Here is an 18,551-nt window from a genome sequence, read left to right on the forward strand (position 1 = left end):
TGAAATAACATCAGTAATTGCTGAGATCCAACATAATTGCCCAGCCAAAGGCCAACCTGGTACAAGTAAGAGATTGCACAGAGGGGCTGAGGACTGTGACACAGCTTGCAGAACATGTCCTGGGGGAGACTACAGGATTCTTATTTTGTCTTTCCCAGTCACAAGTGGTATACACATGCCCAATGTGCAGAGTATTAGTGTTGCCCACATTTAAGAGAGACAGATTGTTGTAAATATTAGGTTGCAAACTGATGTGCTGAACTACGTTTCTGAAAGTGTCACCTTTGTGTGTTCAGATCAATGAATTTGTCCAAACACATCTAGCATGCTAGTGCTTCAGTTTGCACCATACAAGAGAAAAAGAAATCACCGACTGTTTAGAGTTGGAAGGGACCCACAAAGATCAGCAAGTCAAGCTCTTAAGTGAATGGTCCATAGAGGGGGTTGAACTCACAACATTGGCTTGTTTTTTTGTTTTTTGGCACCAGGCTCTATCTAACTGAGCTAATCTCAGGTTCAAGAGTTTTGTCATTTCCAACCTTCAAACAGACTAAAAGGTTTTACAGGTATCTTAAATCAAATGAATAGTTTTGGTTTTTTACATTGTTGATTAAAGACAAATATATTCAGAATTAAGCCTGAAAAGAAAAAAAGTCTCATTACTTGATACTTGTATAGTTGGAGGATTAAATATGCCTGCAATAAGATTCCAATATCTGGAAACTTTAATAGACTAATGATGAGGAACACAACTAACAATTTGTTAATTACTTGCATATTGGTATAAGAAAGTGTCATTTAAAAATCCTTAAATCATGTTCTTACTTCGGTGTTTGTTTTATTATACCTATCAACTCTGAAATACTGTAGACCAGAGGAAAAAAAAAACCTATCCTGTCATGATTCCTCATTCAGTAACTGGACTTGCTCTCCAGTATAAAATACAGGTCTTCATGCTGTATGGAAAATGAAACCCCCTTAACGTATTTTATTTGTAGTGCATATGATACAGTGTTAAAAAGAACTTTGTCTAGTGCATCCAAAAAATTTTCAGGTCAGTTCTTACACTTGGGACACTAACTTGTACGCTAGATAGCATGCAAATTGCTACAGAAGACAAAAAGATATCAACATTTGTATCAACAAAGTTGATACAAAGAGTATGAACATATTCCATCCTTTGTCATTTATTCAAACCAAACATCCTTTAGTCCACATATTTGGACAACTAATAGATTTTCACTGAAGACCTGCAGAAGTTCCAATACCAGTAACTTTTTCTTAATTAAAAGGTACGGCTACTACTTGCATATTAGTACATTCACTGTTTTAATAGGTCTTGTTTGCTTACACAAGAGCACGTTGGACCAAAAAAACAGCTTTCAAGGATGCTTCTGCAACTTTCATTTCTATATAGAAAATATAAACCTTCCTATTAAGGGATTTCATCAATTGGCAAAGATGCGAAGAAAAAGGAATTAACACCACTATGACTTCTGGAAAAAATGAGTATTGTTTTAAAACAGCAGAGTTAACAGCAGTAAAGAAACCATCTGTTTGTCATTATAAATAACACACTGCTGTTCTTAATTACAAATACAGTCAGTTTCTAGGCTTAAATTCTCATTGTGTTGCAAGTCTAGGCTTGTAAATATTATCATCACCCTCTTCTCCCTACTTTCCTATCAGGTACTACCCAAAAGGTTTCCATTAAAAACAAAACAACAACAAAAATCCTGGTTTGGCCACAAATGAGTAAAGCAATGGCAATAAGTTCAGTAAGGGCAAAGGCTGTCTAGCATGTTTAAGTGGCCACTTATTTTATCATATGTAGACTCAGGCAGAGTATCACCTAGATTTAATCTCCATACACTCCCCATTTACTACAAAAGCTACCCAGCTAGTGAAGAGCTTTGACAGAGCTTAATACAGAGTAAAATAAATTACTCATCATGTACTGAATATAGGAAGGAGAAAGGCATTTCAAGCAGATTCAGTCTGAAAAGCATTGTAGCGAGTCATTCCAAGATTATGCTCTCTATTCCTTCTAAATTCTGAAAATTATGGACATTATCAAAAAAGTCAGTGGTGAGCTGATCAGTATTGAATAATACACATTTTCTGTAAAACATAATAATTCTCTTTTTGTAGGTTCATATTCTTCTGGTGAGTCTTTGAAGAAAGTCCTAAGGCAACAATCATGACCATCTTTGCACTGGATTGCATTCTCCATCCAATAACCAACTATCAGCACAAAGTTGAAAAATATGTTTCAGGATGCAAAAGTATCAACTATTACTCACACAACAAGAGGAAATTTTGAGGAAATAATATATTTGATTAGTTTCTAATATAATAATTAATCATTATAATATAGTGATATAATAACAACACATAATATAGTATAATTATTAACTTCTACAGCATAATGCTGAGTGATTGCTTCTCCCCTACTTGGACAGGGTATGGAAATAGAAAATTTGTCTACTGTTTTAAGGTGATTAGATCACTTCACCACATAGAAATTATTCGAAAGCTGTAAGCAATCAACACCCTACTACAACATTAGGCTACTATATTTATGAAGAATATTTCTGTGAGGAAAAAAAGAAGCATAACATCTGAATACAGAAGTACTTACTTCGCATTTGTCTCTTAATTTCCTTCGAAGAATCTAGCCAGTTCTGAAAAAAAGAACAAGCAAACCACAGCCAGCATTTAAAATCCTCAATTACAAAAATATTTTGATATAATCTGTGCAACTTATTTAATAGCTTTTAGCATTTCAGTTGTGATCAGTACTGATACGTGCAAAGAGACTGTTTTGTGACAGGTCATCCAAAAACTTAACTTCTGGAAGTGAGACTAAGGAATCTGTAACATATATTCATTGGTAATTCAGACAGTCCTGTTTGCTAGTTTTACCCATGCATGTTAGAAAACAGGCTGAGAGACTAGGAACATAAACCTTTTAACTACAGTTACTGAGACTTTCCTTCATTGAGTTTGAACCTTTACTTCCCATGGCCACACAAGAGCATTCAAGGAAGAAACAAAGCCAGCCTGACAGCAGATCTTGCAACATTTCAAAGACAGAAGTGAAATGCAGGGAAGAGTTAGATTGTGAGGCCAAGGAAAATTTCAAGCCTTTTTCACAGCTCACTGCAGGTACTTGCAGCTTTAAAGTCGGAGGGAATAATACCTCAGCGCCAGCACAAATGTTGTCAAAGGCTTGCTTCTACCAATGTTTCTCACCTAACTTAGCAAAGCAGAACATCCTGGGTATAATGTGACCCACTTTTTCAGTCTATGGTAGCAAACAAATTCCAGGTGCACCATTGTTTCCCAAAACCATATTCCCTCAGTCTCTATTAGGGGCTTTTGCACCTGAAATCCATCTTTTTTAAAGAAGATAAAAACGCTAGTCTTATTTCACAGGTCTGTGCAAATTAGGAGAATGTGGAACTACATTTCTGCGGTAGTGCAAATCTTTAACACAGAAAACCCCTGGTGACAGAGAATGTCACCTATGAATACAGACCAACACATCAAGTTGTCTGTTGTAAATTACCTTGGTCCAAGTAGATTTTATCACAAGTGCACTATGTATATATTAGATGAATATTATTTACAAATTAAAAGCAAAATCCCTTTTTATCATTTATTACATTTGTAATATTTTTTAAAAAGGCAATAATTTCACATTTCTTGCTTTGTCTGTGATCTTTACTTTCCATAGCTATGACAATTTTTCCAGAGAAGGCAAAGTCCATAACATTTTTACACAGGAAGAGTTAGAAAGCATTTCTCCAAAATCCTGGATACTATTTATAATGCTTACGTCAGAAAAATTGCTTTCTGTTAGAAGAACCCTGACATGGAAAGACCTTGGAAGACAATGTAAATCTTCAATTAATTTTAACTGAGACTCACTTCAGCTACAGTTATCATCCTAGGTTTTCAGTTTTGGCAAGAATTCCATTCTGAAATTACCCACAGCCGTATTCTTGCAACTACAATAACTAGAAGTATCTTAAACCTTTACATTTTAGACACTGCATCAAGTAAATAAATAGAGAATATACCATGGAATACCTACAACAGAAAAATATGATTTCTGAGTACATAATACTTTCAGTGCTTCATTGTTAATCATTACAAAGCAGAGAAAAAAAAATACAATACAGACTATGCTGCAAGATTATAAGAGTAATCCCTTCTGTACAAGTTGTACAGTTAATTTTCTGATTTTTCCAAGCCTGAAATAAGCTTATTGGAAGCAGACTTAGCCAGCAACTTTCATTACTGCTCTGTCAAATAAAATCAGATGCTTATATTCCATTTATAGGCATAATTACAAGGGTGGATTTTTATTTTTTTGCATCTATGTCTTTTGTCATGAATGAAAACAAACACCATGAAAAATCTACCCTAAATTAGAGCTATTAATGCAGAATAGACAGGTCTGTCTTTCAAAACAAAAGACAAAGTGTATACACACTACTTTCCTCCAGTAGGCAGAAATCTATTTGTTTAATTTGTGAATGGTAAGGTTATGGATAAGACAAAGTAATGTATTGTCAAAGAAGAAAATGTTCTCTACCAGTACAAAAGTATTTTGTACAAATCCAGAAAAGCAGCATTTCCAGCTGGCGCTCAAAACTAAAATACAAAAATAAAAGCAGAAGCTTTCTAACAGTACTGCAGACCAAAGTGTGAATGGAGCATTCATGAACTTCTTGAGGGTGCAATGCAATGAAATCGCTAACTAAACTTCAGGCTAATAGATCTAACATTTGCAAAAAATGAAAGAAATCATTAATTACTAATTTGGCCTAGATAGTTTTAAACTGTGTATTAAAGCTAACAAAAATAAGTCTGATTGGAAGACATAACCTCTCTCCCAGCTGCACAGAGCATCCATGGAGAAGAGTTAATGGGACTCCTCCTCCAATGGTACCCCGATGGTGCATTGGGGAGCAGCTCTAATTCAAAAGCTTGCCTGGCATTCACTTGCCACATGCCACAGCTGCCGTCGGGTTCAACAGCTGGCTCATAAATGGGTGGCTGGGAGGAGTGCACAAGAATGGGAAAAACACATATCATTCAGCATTTAGTACTGCCTGGCCTGGAGGTCAGGGATTTGGGGCATTTTAATCCAAAATGGTAACAGTCGGGGGAAAAAAAAAAAAAAAAAAAAAAAGCATCACAAGGAACTGGTACCAAAATTAAAAAGTAACTAAAACTTAATACAGAGGTGAACAAAAAAGAGAACCCAAACCCAGCAAAAGTTCTGACAAAGTAGGAGGTGTGAAACATACATTTGCTAGGAAAGAGGTTTTTTCAAATTTCTCCAAATAACACTAGGAATGTATTTGTATGAAGATGACAAAATCCAGCAACTCTGGTTGTTTAATCTTCACAACAAAAAGGACCAGATTTCTCCAGAAGTTTTTAAATAAAAGCCTGCTGCTGTCCATAACTCAGGTGAGAAGTGATCTATTCTACTTTTAAATAAGGACCCCACCATCAGATATTTCTCAATTTATGTAAACACCTCTTAATTTATGTAAATAATTATGAATGTTGCTTCACAGACAATGGATAAAGAATTCAAGGACTTATTCACACTGAAAGAGACCTCTGGACATAACTGATGCAAGTGTGATTCAAGAGCCAGTTTTCAATTAGATGAGGTTTGCCCAGGTTCACATCCAGTCAAGTTTTTAGTATCTCCAAGGAAAAAGACATGAAAAAACAGATGGGGTCTTTTTAAAGAGTGGACTTCTGTTTCTCTATTCAAATGACTGAAGAATACCAAGAAAGTCTTAGTCTAACTAGAGGAATAAAAAAAAAAAAAAAAAAAAAGGGAGAGGAAAAAAAAAGAGATAGAACCCTACACCAGACTTTTTTACTGAACTTCCAAAATCCTGAGACTCCCTATTTTACCTCCTAGAATCTACTCTGGTGAGCTATTTTCTGGTACAGGTCAAGGATACCCGGTTTAGTATTAGACCATTTCTCCCTTGCCAGAGATGTTTTTGTTATTTTATTGTGTTTTTCAATACACTGTACAGTGTACAGTTTTTCAATAGTGAGAATCACAAATAAAGCAACAAGCAAAAATAACAGATAATATTAAGATTATGATATCAGAAGATCTTATGTCTGGAAATGGTTTACAAATCAAGAACAAAAATCAAATATGTAAGTAATAATGCAACAAGCTCCTTTTGTATATGGGGATTTTTAACATAGAGGAATGAAGTATTTTGCTCAATACTGCACGGAAAGCTTTGCAGCAAAGCAAATAACTCTAGAAAACAGCTTAATCAGAATGGAAGTTGTCAGAAATTCAGATTTATTCCTACCATGAAACTACACTGAATTAAAAAAAAAATAGTGTTAAGAGGAAGATGACAGGAAAAAAGCAAAAACTTTTAGATGCAATATGATGTAATGATGCTCCTACTACAAACAGGGATTAAAAAGAAATACAGTTTTTCCTGCTCCAATCTGTAATTATTCACCTGGGAGATTTTTATGAAGAAAAATATGATCATACATATATCTTTAGTTCATGGAGGATGCAACAGGCAGCCCAGCCCATAACTACAAATGTTAAGATGTTAAAAAGAAAAATTGGATTTTGGTAGTTAAAGGAGCACTTGCCACTGATTTAAAATTTTCCTCAGCTGAGCAGTCTAGATGTGCTCAACTATCCAACAAAAAAACAAATGCAAAAGAAGACTGAAGTTACAAAATGGAATTTAAGAAATCCTTTCCAATGCAGTCATCTCAAATGCCACTGATTTGTAAAATTAGCATCCAATACCAGTGATAGACCAGAATCAGTCTCTTTACAAATTATAAAAATTTTCTGTAAACCTGAAATTTATAATAAAGGAACTCAAAGGCCTAGTCATTGCAGACTTATGGGCTAGATTCCCTTCATGTTCATGAACAAAGCATTCTTACACATCTATGAGAAAAGGCAGCCAAATTTACTCAAGTGTTTGAAATGGTAAACATTTAATAGAATATACCTCACTGAATTATTGGAGTGAGTGGCAATGATGAAAAACAAGCAAAACCCTCATACAGGCTTACCTTCTGTTCTGAATTCTCATAAAACAACAGCCCAAAATAGTCCTTTTCCAGTAAATTGAGGTGTTCACATACTTTATCAAACAGCACTTGTCCTTTCGCTCTTTTCTGAGGGGTGGGAAGGAAGAAGGAAAAAAAATAAGGAAAAACAAGAAAAATGAGAAAATTAATATAAGTAAATCAGCAAAGTCCTTAGTTAAAGGTACTGTTATTTGATGATATTATTCAGGAAAATTTAAAATACACATAAAGCAGATTATAAAACTATAAGCTTTCTTACAAAGACTGTTCACCATATTTCAAAGCTAAACATATCCTTGACAAAATACAGAGAAAGCTCAACTTTTTTTTCAATACATCAAAAAACCCTGAAACAACAATATAAGTACACAAGGAAAATCCAGTACCTGAAAGATTTAAATATTTTGCACTATTAAGTGTCACTAAATAGTTTTGGTTTTTCTAGATCTTTATTTTTAAAGTAACAGAAGACTTCTTTATTTGAACCAACTTTTTCTATATTATCTTCTAAAAATTAATAGTTTCTATACTGTGAACTTTAGCATTTTTATCATTTTGGTATACATTTCAGTGACTTATGAATCACATGATATGAATGCACTGAAAAATAAAATGAGTTATCTTCAAAAGACAAAAAGAACAAGCAGACCACTAACAGCTGATGCTCACACCAGCAGAAGCAGCATGCAAGCAGAAGCTGAACATATCCAACATGTCTATTGTCTGTACTACAGTGGTTTGTTTTGAGGGGCAGAAAATAAGATGGCTGCTTTCTATCTGTGTATTTATGAAATCTCAGTAGCCAACAAATTCATAAGATGCTCTAAAATAAGAAATCTTCAAGGAGTTTATTTTTCTTAAAAATATTATTTGTGGAAGTTAGCAACAAAGGAAAAAAAGCTGAAGGTTTTATTTGATGTTAGTTTCAGTATCACAGTCTCCTGCTTTATAAATATAGTAATTAAAGACTGATAATCATTTCAATGTACTCTTAAAAAGCATTTTAAAATGGCAACTTTCAAGCTCACTTGGTGAGCTCAGTATTACTAGAGCTTAAGCAAATGGCAGTCAGTCCTGAAGTTTTATCTGTTCTTCTTGTGACTTTTTCCAACAGAATCTGAATGAGGCTTAAGAGAAGGGAAAGAAAGGGCATGTAGTGACAGGACAAGGGGTAATGGTTTTAAAGAGAGTAGGTGCAGATTAGATATTAGGAAGAAATCCTTTACTGTGAGGGTGGTGAGGCATTGAAAGAGGTTTCCCAGTGAAGTTGTGGGTGACCCATCCCTGGAAATTTTCAAGGCCAGATTGGATGGGGCTCTGAGCAACGTGGTCTGGTGGAAGGTGTCCTGGCCTAAGCAGGGGGTTTAAAAATTAGAAGACCTTTAAGGTACCTCTCAACCCAAACCATTCTATCATTCTGTGATTCTTGTACCTGAGACTGGGAATGTAAACATTCCATATGTCTGTAGTGCCAGTAATGAAAAGCAGGTCCAGGATCTACTTCTGTGTGACAGGTTTTAAGGAAAATCTTTGTATCCTGCTGACAGGAAACAAAGATTTAGAGCAGATGGCTCACACCACATTCTATAAGGGGTGGGAAGATGAGGAGTTCTTTCTACAATCAAATGGTCAAATCTGACCATGACTAGCATGCCGTCTCCAGTTTGAACCAACTTCTTCATGACAGCTCTGCTATTTGTGGCATTTATCACAGAGGCCACAACATGGCCTTTTCAGAAGCCTGTCAGCTTATAGGAATTTTTGCATTTGCTTATCCTCCACATTTCAGTAGATGCCACACACCACTGCCATTCCACAGAAATGCCACTGGCAGCCCCTGTGTAGGCCCGGGTGACACTGTGGCTATTGTCCCTGCAGAGAGTGGTGGCAATCCGTGTGCCCCATTCCGGCACTCCCGCAGCTCAGCTCTGCGGCACAGGGTGGTAAAGGCCAAGAGCGGAGGGAGAGGGGAGAAAAGAAGGTATGCATAGAGCAAAGAGTGAAGGCATTGTTGATTTATTCCCCAAGAATCTAGAGCTTTATTCAAAATCGCATTGTCCAGCAGACATTCTACTCAGGAAGATCAGAAAGCTTTCACAGAAGCAAAATTATAAGATGACCACATTTAGTAGCCCAAGTACAAGGCAGTGGAAAGTAGAAGTCAGAGTGACTTCTGAAATAGGGAGCAGGGAATTTTAAGTCTGTTCGGTACTTTCAAAAAATCTTACTCCTCAAGATGACTACTTCCTCTAGGCATCTGAACCACTTAATTTCCTTGACAGCTTCACCTTCAGCTGAGTAAGAAAAGTCACCAATACAGAAAAGAAGTAAATTAAAAGCAGAAAAAATAAAAGCAAGAGAGAGTTCAAAGAATCTTAGATGCATGTAATAGATACCACTTTTTTTCCAAAGTCAACGTGCAGGTCAGTGATCACACCTTGCAAATGCAAGTTTCAGTTATACAAATTTCAGTAAAAAATATATATATAGATTAGCACAAAATAATATATGCTATCATATCAAATCCACATCTGGAATCAGTTGCTTTTTTTAATGTTTATATACTAAAACCCACAGTTAATATTAAGGCTTTGACATATACAAACAAACCAGGCAAATCTACAGAAAATATATTGCAAATATAACTGTAAAACATTGCACAGTTTCTTATTAGGAAGTCATAACCAGTGAAGAGCCTGGATACACTAGCAGCGTCCACTGTGTCTTTAAACATCTTTTTGTCAGTTCATGGTCCTTCCACATAAGGAGAAACACCACCATGTCACAAAGCCTAAGTCTGTGAGTCCACATAGAGAGCAGCAGAATGAAAAGACATTATTCCATCAGCAGCTAGTATTTAAAGAGCTCTGTTATGGATTCAAAAGCATAAGAAGCCTCTCAGTACCAGTGAAGGTTTTCATTATAAGATCCCACTTATAAAACTGAAAGACTCTGAGTTACTTATATATATAGTGATATATAGTTTTAAAAATCTAAAAGATTTTTTAATTTGCAAAATCAAACTTTGCAAGTGCAATTTCTTTGGGGACAGGCATTACTACACAGTTTAAATTATATGATAACATAACTTTTCTGGAAAATGTCACATTCTTAGTAGACTGTCCTAAACATGAACTGAAGATAACTGTTGTGATCCAGTCAGTTCAGAAGTTAGAAATATTCTGATAGAACAGGGCACTCTTAATAGGGCAGCATCATGGTTTGCACGCTTTCTTACTTTTAAAAATGGATTCCATTCCTTTTTCTAACAGGTGTTTGAGATGTCAAGTGATAATCACAACCAATATGTAAATTATAATCACTGCTCTTATTCTATGTATGTATACATATACAATTATGCATCTGTATTTACACACGTGTTTACAGCACAACAAATACTAGCACTGAAAACAAGGCAATATTCATATTCCAAATTATAATGCAGAAATATCAGTAAAAATGTAAATCTCTCCTTACTCCCATAAGAAGGGGAGCACATTCAACCTAGCTGTACCAAGAGGCTGAGAAGTGAGGAGATGCTCACAGAGCCAGCAGTTTAAAACACAAGAGGACTCAAATTAGCAGTACTGCTGCCAAGTTATGCTTTAAGTGAGAACATAAAAAGAACACATGTAACCAAGGTTATTCTAGTACCAATTTCAAGCCTGTATTTAGACACCGCAGATGCCACCTCACAAAACAACCACCTCATAAAACCAGAGGTAGCATTTTTATGTCCTTTACCTTCTCAAAGCAAAGCAAAGCAGAGCAAAGCACTTGCAGCTGACATACACAATGGAAATTTCTATGCAACTGCAAATTACAATGTCATGGATCTGTTTGGCTAAATAAGAGTTGCCAACTACTGATGCAATATAAATATTCACAGCTACCAGTTCTGTTCAATACATTTATCTATGATAGGGATGCAGGAGTTGAATGCATCATTAGCAAGTCTGCTGATGATACTCAAGTGGGAGGTGCTAGTGACCCCCTTAAGGGATGAGAAACCCTACAGAGCAATGCAGATAGATCAGAGCATTGGGCAGTAAGTAGCATGAAATTTAACAAATGCCAGATTCTGTACCTGGGACAGAATAATACTGGGCACAGGTATAAACTGGGAGAGAGGTGACTGGAGACCAGCCCTGCAGAAATGGATCTGGGAGTGCTGGTCAGCAGCAGCTCAGTGTGAGCCAGCAGAGAGAGCCCGGGCAGCCAGGAGGGCAAACCCCACCCTGGGGTGCAGCAAACCCCGTGTTCAACCATCCAGACAAAAGAGGTGATTATCCTGCTGCACTCAGCTTTGGCATGGCCACACCTCGAGTACTGCGAGCAGTTCTGGGGCCCATAAATTAAGAAGGTCCCTGAATATCTCCACAAGGCAACAACAAAGCTGGGGAATGTGCTGGAAGGAATGTCTTATGAGGACTGGCTCAGGACTTCAGGCTTGTCTAGGTTAGAGAAAAAGAGGCTGAGGGGTGGCCTCACTGCTCCCTACAGCTTCCTGAGGAAGGTGAAGAAGCAGGTGCTGAGCTCTTCTCCCTGGGATCAGTGATAGACATGTGGGAACAGTTCAAAGCTGCACCATGGAAGATTTAGATGTGACATTAGGAATCATTTCTTTACCACAAGGGTGAACAACCAGTGTAATAGCTTCCTAGGAGGAGGCTGATACCAAAACTATGTCAGTATTTAAGAGTCATTTGGACATGACCTTTAGGTCAGCCCTTGTGACATGGGTGCTTCCCTGCCCTTAAAGAGTTGATCATCAGGCAGCTGAACTTGATGAGCACTGGAGGTCCTTTCCACCTGGAACAGTTTATTCTATTCTTATCCCTGCCTTGTCCTTTCTCTAGCAGTACACACAGAGGAAGATTCTCAACATTTCTTCCCAGCCCTGCACTAGCAGAAAGGATTGAATGGGTAATCATATCCCAGCCTAGGCACTGAATGTCTCTATGTGGAAAGAGGCATGTCCAGTCTGATGGGTGTGAGAGCTATGGATTAACTGAAACTAATTTAACCATTTGAAGAAATTTGGAAAACAAAACAAAAAAAAAGCCAACAAGCACAGTTTTAAAAAGTTTTCTGTGTTCAGTCAGTTAATCTGGGTTTCTACAGAATAGCAAAACTCCACATATCTCTTCAGAGATCTTAGCCAAATGCAGGATGTGGTCCCAAACTGAGTGACTTTTTGAAGTGTGTAAAACCTATTATTTCCCCAGAGATTTTTTTTTCTTTTTGTACTCATTTTTAGAAATGTTTGGGTCATTTCCCTTGGAGAAATGTCATGAAACATTTTATTACATTTGAGAACAAAAGTACTCCAGAGCAAGAGTCCATCTCCAAAATGGCTAACCACAGATGTCTACAGGCAAGCACAGGAGCAGTACCCAGGAGCTGACTAACTATGAGACTGGTATTTGCCTGAAATGCCAGGGTTTTTTTGCTCCAAAAACATTTCCAAAGACACATATTTGCAGGAGGGAAAAGGATTAAATTTCATTTTATTTTTCTGAATTGGGTTAAGGGCCAATGCTCACAGGCATTAACACAAAACAATTCTGTAGCCAGGCCCAGGCTAATGCATTCTTCAGTTTTGTTTAAAAAATCAAAACATCCCTTGCAGTATGGCAAAGACAAGGCCACAGAAAGGAGAAGACATAATATGAACCAAGCAGTCTTTGTTTCCTGAGACTTGACGAATAAGGATTGGTACTAGTCACATGCAAAAGAAGAAGAGAGTGCAACAGCTTGGGTTGTTTTCAAAAGTATGATACATATCCATGACATGCATATTTTTTGGCTGCAAAAAATTGCTTTGCTGTGCTTCTTGGCCAATGATGCATGAAAAGTGCTCTCATGCCTGGCCTGCACTTGTGTTGCATGCAGGGAGAGCTGGAAAGTGCCAACTCCTGATGCTGCAGCAAACCAGACTGCCTTGTACAAACAAGAACCCTAGGGAAAATCAAACCAAGGGAATACAGGAGTTCATTCCTGCTGCAAACTTGGAGTGGCAAAGAAAGACAGAGAGAGCAAGGGCATAAATGGTGCCTTGGAGGTGCAAAAGCAGCAGGAGAAAACATAGGCACAATGGCCCAAAGGAGCAGTTGGCAAGGGGCCGTGCTTAATGCTGCAGAGAAAGGCAAAAAATCCCCAGGGACTGAGATGACTTCATACATAAACATTATTTTCAGTGGTGTCTGTTGAATCTAGACAAATATTTTAAAAATGTGCCAAATTTAACATCATCCCTATTTTCCTTTTTCTAAATAAAAGATGTCATACTTTAAACAGACCACTTAGTGCTTGAATAAACCTAGACTAGACATCTGAACAATCAGAAAAAAGATTTGCAAATCAAAACTCAGATACAATTAAACATCTGTTTCATATCAGCTTCATTCAGAGTTTTCTTAATTCAGGGTTAAAGACTGATCTTAATTGTACATTGAGCAAACATATTTTTACTTTGTATTAGCAAACTGTAAGTAACCATAGAGTCTGTGTCAACTCCGATATATTTCACTTGTTCATACGTGCATAAAATACGGTCAGTGCTGGCATCCTTTAAATGCCTCTTGTCATAAATATTTAATTAGACCACTGACTGAATGCAGTAAACAAACCCAATAGGATCTTCATTTGCTTCTAATTAGTAATCATTATGCACTTAGCACTTTTTGTTTGTTTGAACTGTGTTATTCTCCTCTAAAACACAGTTTATATTTAAAACAAAATCTGAACTAGTCTTTACTGTAGATCCCAAATTCAGTGATAGAATTTCTTCACAACTATCTACAAAACCACAGAATGAGATGGAAAAAAGCAAGTTTATTTCCCTCATGAAAGCAAGAGATACGTGTAGTTCACGGTAATATATTAGGAATTTATACCTTTCTCAGAGATCAATTATCAGGAAAGGAGTACACCATCTGCACTGGGTCAAAAAAATTAAAATTGCTCCCAAAAATTAAGTCTTAAACATTCCAATAGTTTGCAATTCAAGCTATTAAAACTCAACTGCCATTACATCTCAAATATTACACTACTGAATTATGAACCAAGGTTATTTTATCCTTTAATATGGTTCTATGACTTCAAGCAAGCACAAAGGTTCAGTCACAGTTTTTGGCAAATACCACTCATTAGCTTTCGTCCTTAGTACCTTGACAACTGTCTCTGACAAAAAAAGATAACAGGCTGTTATTCCTTTAGCTCTCTTTAAAGTAATGAAAGGTAACTGAAAGTTTTTTAACAGTTCACAGCCTGTGAAAGTTGCTTTAAGTCATGCTCCTCCAGAACTATTCAACAATAGCTTCTTCCTCTTTCCATCTCTCCAGGCATTCACATATTACTTTGAAGATTCTGAGGCTAGGTAGGTGTTATCTCTAGGAGTTACAATAGTTTTAAGCTTAAAATAATTAAATTAATTGCTCATGCCCTATGAATGCACATACTGTGTACATGTAACTCGTTATTTAGTACAGGACTTCCATGCAATATTATTTTGTGATTTATTTCAAAAGATTCCTTTAAAGCAACAGAACAGAAAATCAATCTATTGAATTAATATGGAACCTGTGGACTTAAGGAACTAAAATACTTAAAGTTAAAAGAAATTAATATAACATTGTAATGAAGGATATTTTGCTGCCTAATAAAAACAACAATATAAATAACAGTAACAATATAAAGCAAGTTTGAGGAGTGGCTGGTATAAATGTTCATAACACTACTCCCACACAATTTTAATTCCCCAGAGCAAGTAGCCAAGATGCAGGGTAATTATTTACAGACCACATTTTATCAACCATGCAAGATTACAATCAGCATCTCTGCATTGGTGAACTAAGTGCAGTTCCTTTCTGAGAAAGATCAAAAACCACAAAACACTACAGTGAGAATTTCCAACTACAAAGAACTGAGGAACAGGTTTCACCCAGCATAAAGTTTAGCTTAATAATGCTCTTATGTCATGGACTTCTCTAGGCAACAGTGGAGTACCTTAGGTGTTGTATCCACAGTGACATTCAGACAAGGATATTTGGAGAAGCTATACTCCAGAAAGATTACAAATCAGGTTCTTTAAATTTGCATCTTCAAAGGTAATGAAAGTACAAAGACAGATGAGAAGTAAAAAGAAAATAATCACAAAAGAAACTGAAATATCTGTTCAAACAGTTACACAGATAAAGAATTATTGACTTAAAGTTCAAACTGGCAAGTTCACACCAGTGAACTCATTACTAAGGTTCAAAAATAAAGAGCTCTCAGTGAAGAGAATAGATGGCTCTCAGAGGTGATAAATTAATTTACAAAGTAACATCAGAAAAGAAAAACATCAGAGATTGGCTTCATGTTGAAATCTAAAGATCAACCATGTCAGGCATGCCTGGGGCAATGGCAAAGACTTGCAAAAACAAGACAAGAAATAACTCCACTGTCAAAGAACACTAGGTGGCTGAAAAAAAGAACTTAAAGTGATTATCAATACACAAAACTCAACTGGCAAAGAGACATGAAAGGTTCAAATGTAAGTGGTACTCCTACAGCAACATTTGATTACAAATTCTGAATTATGGAAGAACAGCATCAAATTCCAGTAATCTGCAAAGATGTTTTAATAGCCCATTAAAAACATGCTAATTCACCAGGATTTTCTTTTTTCCCAATTTCACACATAACTAAACTATCTTGACAACTTGAAGCTATATTTTTCCCAAGTGAGCATCTCCCATACATTTCTATTCTGTACCACTCACACAGGAATCCACTTTCAGATCATTTTGTCACAGAAACAAGTTTTTGTTCACTCTGATGTATTTCTCAATGCAACCTGCATGTGACATTTTCCAAACGGTGCTTTAACTCAATATACATTCCAAGAAAATGCCTCATTAGGCAGAAGTTACATCAACTTCATATTAACTAGACTTTAAATTGTAATAAATCCCTTTTTCATTAGCATAATAGATGCTAAGTTTGCCCATGTACCTAATCCATCCAAAATAAACTGATCTAGTTCCAGTTAGAACAAAATGCACATACATGAAAATTTTTAGTGCTATAATTTATAACTAGATTGCAATTTTTGCTGGTTTATAATTTTTTTCTTAAATAGTCCATATATATGTATACCATTTATTACATATATTTGCTCCAAAAACTCCCATCTGAAGAATCCAGAGTGAAAAAAAAAAAAAAAAAAAAGGTGACATGATATCATGATATACAATTTTCTTCTGACTTCCATGCGGGTCCTTTTAAGCTGACAATAATGTAGCATTAACCTCTTGCTTACAGGGGATCTTGCCTTACCAAGAGGAGATCCTTCAGAATATAAAAATTATGATGATAAAAACCAATCTGTGGTAGCCAGGACAGAAAATAAAAGTATGTCAACAGACACAAATTCACTTCAGCCACACTAGAATTACAGGACTTCACCAATTCACTTCAACTAATCCCTCTGCCTATGTCAGCTTCATACTACAGAATTTAAATGTTTCAGAATATAGCTGAACTCAATTTCTAGCAAGTTAGGATATTCACTTGTCACTTGGTAAATATTAAATTTCTAAAAATGTTTAATGAAGCATGGAGAGCCTGGTCCAGAACAACCTCTACAGAGCTTTTGCTGCCTAATGTAAGTCTCAGAGATGATGCATTTGTAAAAGAACTAATTCCAGATGAACTGTCATTAAACACCAACCTTAACAACAAACTGTAGCTTTTTTTCTAATACTGTTGTTTTATATGCTCTATAAAAGCTCACTAACACTTTACTGAATTGAAATATCAATCTTTTTAAGCTTGAAAAAGAAAAATCTATTTCAGTCATATTTGAGAAATTATTCTAACTTAATTTGTACCAAATGTTACTTTGCAAAATAAGGAAGAAAATCAGGTTCAGTGTTGGGGAGAAACAAAGTGGGGGAGGAGATGGTGGTGTATGTGTAAAAACTGAATTTTGTACAAGACATTATATGAAACAATGTTTCCTTTTTTCCATATTCAAAATTCAAAATCATGTTATAAAAAATTAAGTATGTTGAAATGTTTTAAATCACTGGAGCTGAAGAAACATAACCCCAAATATGTCTACAACTAAATTAATCTCACAAAGCAAAAGGGAATATAAGCAAGATCGAAATCTAACTATCACGTGGACAGGAGTTTAGAGAGCAGTTTCTGGTCTACTGAAATGGCATTTCTTCCTAAGCACACAGACTATTGTGAGTGGATTTTCTGTTCTCTCAGGAAAAATTACAAACAGGATGGACAGAAAAAAAGAATGGAAATAAAGCAAAAAAATCTGTCAGAACTTCTCATCTAGCACCTGAATCTATATTTAGACTGCTTTTTAAAATAAGGGAAAATAGAAGGAAATTAAGAGAGAGCTCTTGACATATATCATGGAATTCAATGAGCAGTAACAAAAGAGCTGCTATTTTAGAAGCTGTTGATAGGAAATGCTAGGGATATTATACCTGAACTCATCTGCCCTTCTAGACAATATGAAGTCTTACAGTGCAGGCTTGTACAAGAGAAGAACAAGCCTAAGAGTTCTCAATTATTTAGGGATTTTACCTTACTTCAAAAAATAAAAAAGCCCACAAAAAAACCCCACCAAAAAACTAGAAAAAAACAGACACTTGAACAACCATGATGAACAGGTGAGATTTTATGGCATTGCTTTTTCCTACAAGCAAAAATAAGTGAGATCTAACCATATTGCTAAAAGGGCCACACACAAAACTAGGAATTTTAAGACTCTAAGATGGCATTAAAAAAATGCTTCTTGAAAATAGGAATGAAATTTGCCTTTTGCCACCCCCCACCCCAGGTAGAGTCGTGCTGGGACATTGCCAATATGGTCAAGTTTGGCCTTGAAGCAACACCAGCCAGCTCACTCACTGGTGGGTGTACTCTATAACATCCCATGGGACTTGTCTATCTCAAATGCTCCCACATGTAACCATAACCCTTCCCTTTTTCCATTAGTTTCGAAATCACATCTTCAATCTTTTGTTATTAACCATTTACTGATCAGAACATACTCAAGCTGGAAGAGTAACGTTTTTCTGACTGAAACAGCTTATATTCTGAGAATAATGCATCAACACTTTTTTTTTTTTAGGAAACAAAGCATTAACATTAGTTCAAGATTTTCTATTTAGATTCTAGTGAATCTAAGGTATGTAATAGCTGAACTGAAGTATTAAGTCCTCATATTATGATCCATCACTGTTTACTAATTAAATCTACTAAATGGACACAAAACTCTCAGTATTAAGTTACTGAGAACCCTGATCAGCCTTGATCTGTGTGCTAACACTGAAGCGACTGCATCATGGCTTTCTTTTCTTTTATGCCTCTTCCCAGGTATTGTCTTATATAAAGACACAGCAGGAACA

The 18,551-nt window shown here is 36.1% G+C and overlaps 1 protein-coding gene across 12 annotated transcripts in view; it reads right to left on the reverse strand.

Moving 5' to 3' along the window:
* EPB41L2 (erythrocyte membrane protein band 4.1 like 2) overlaps positions 1-18,551 on the reverse strand; it is a 107,018-nt gene that overhangs the window by 36,329 nt on the left and 52,138 nt on the right. For all 12 annotated transcript variants that reach the window (XM_058834140.1, XM_058834131.1, XM_058834139.1 and 9 more), the window contains 2 exons: positions 7,111-7,215; positions 2,642-2,684 (listed from right to left, as the gene is read on the reverse strand). In XM_058834140.1, the coding sequence (XP_058690123.1) occupies positions 2,642-2,684; positions 7,111-7,215 (148 nt within the window). The remainder of the gene's footprint in view (positions 1-2,641; positions 2,685-7,110; positions 7,216-18,551) is intronic.

The sequence above is a fragment of the Poecile atricapillus genome, chromosome 3 (genome assembly GCF_030490865.1).
Source record: "Poecile atricapillus isolate bPoeAtr1 chromosome 3, bPoeAtr1.hap1, whole genome shotgun sequence".
In the NCBI taxonomy this organism is placed as follows: domain Eukaryota; kingdom Metazoa; phylum Chordata; class Aves; order Passeriformes; family Paridae; genus Poecile; species Poecile atricapillus.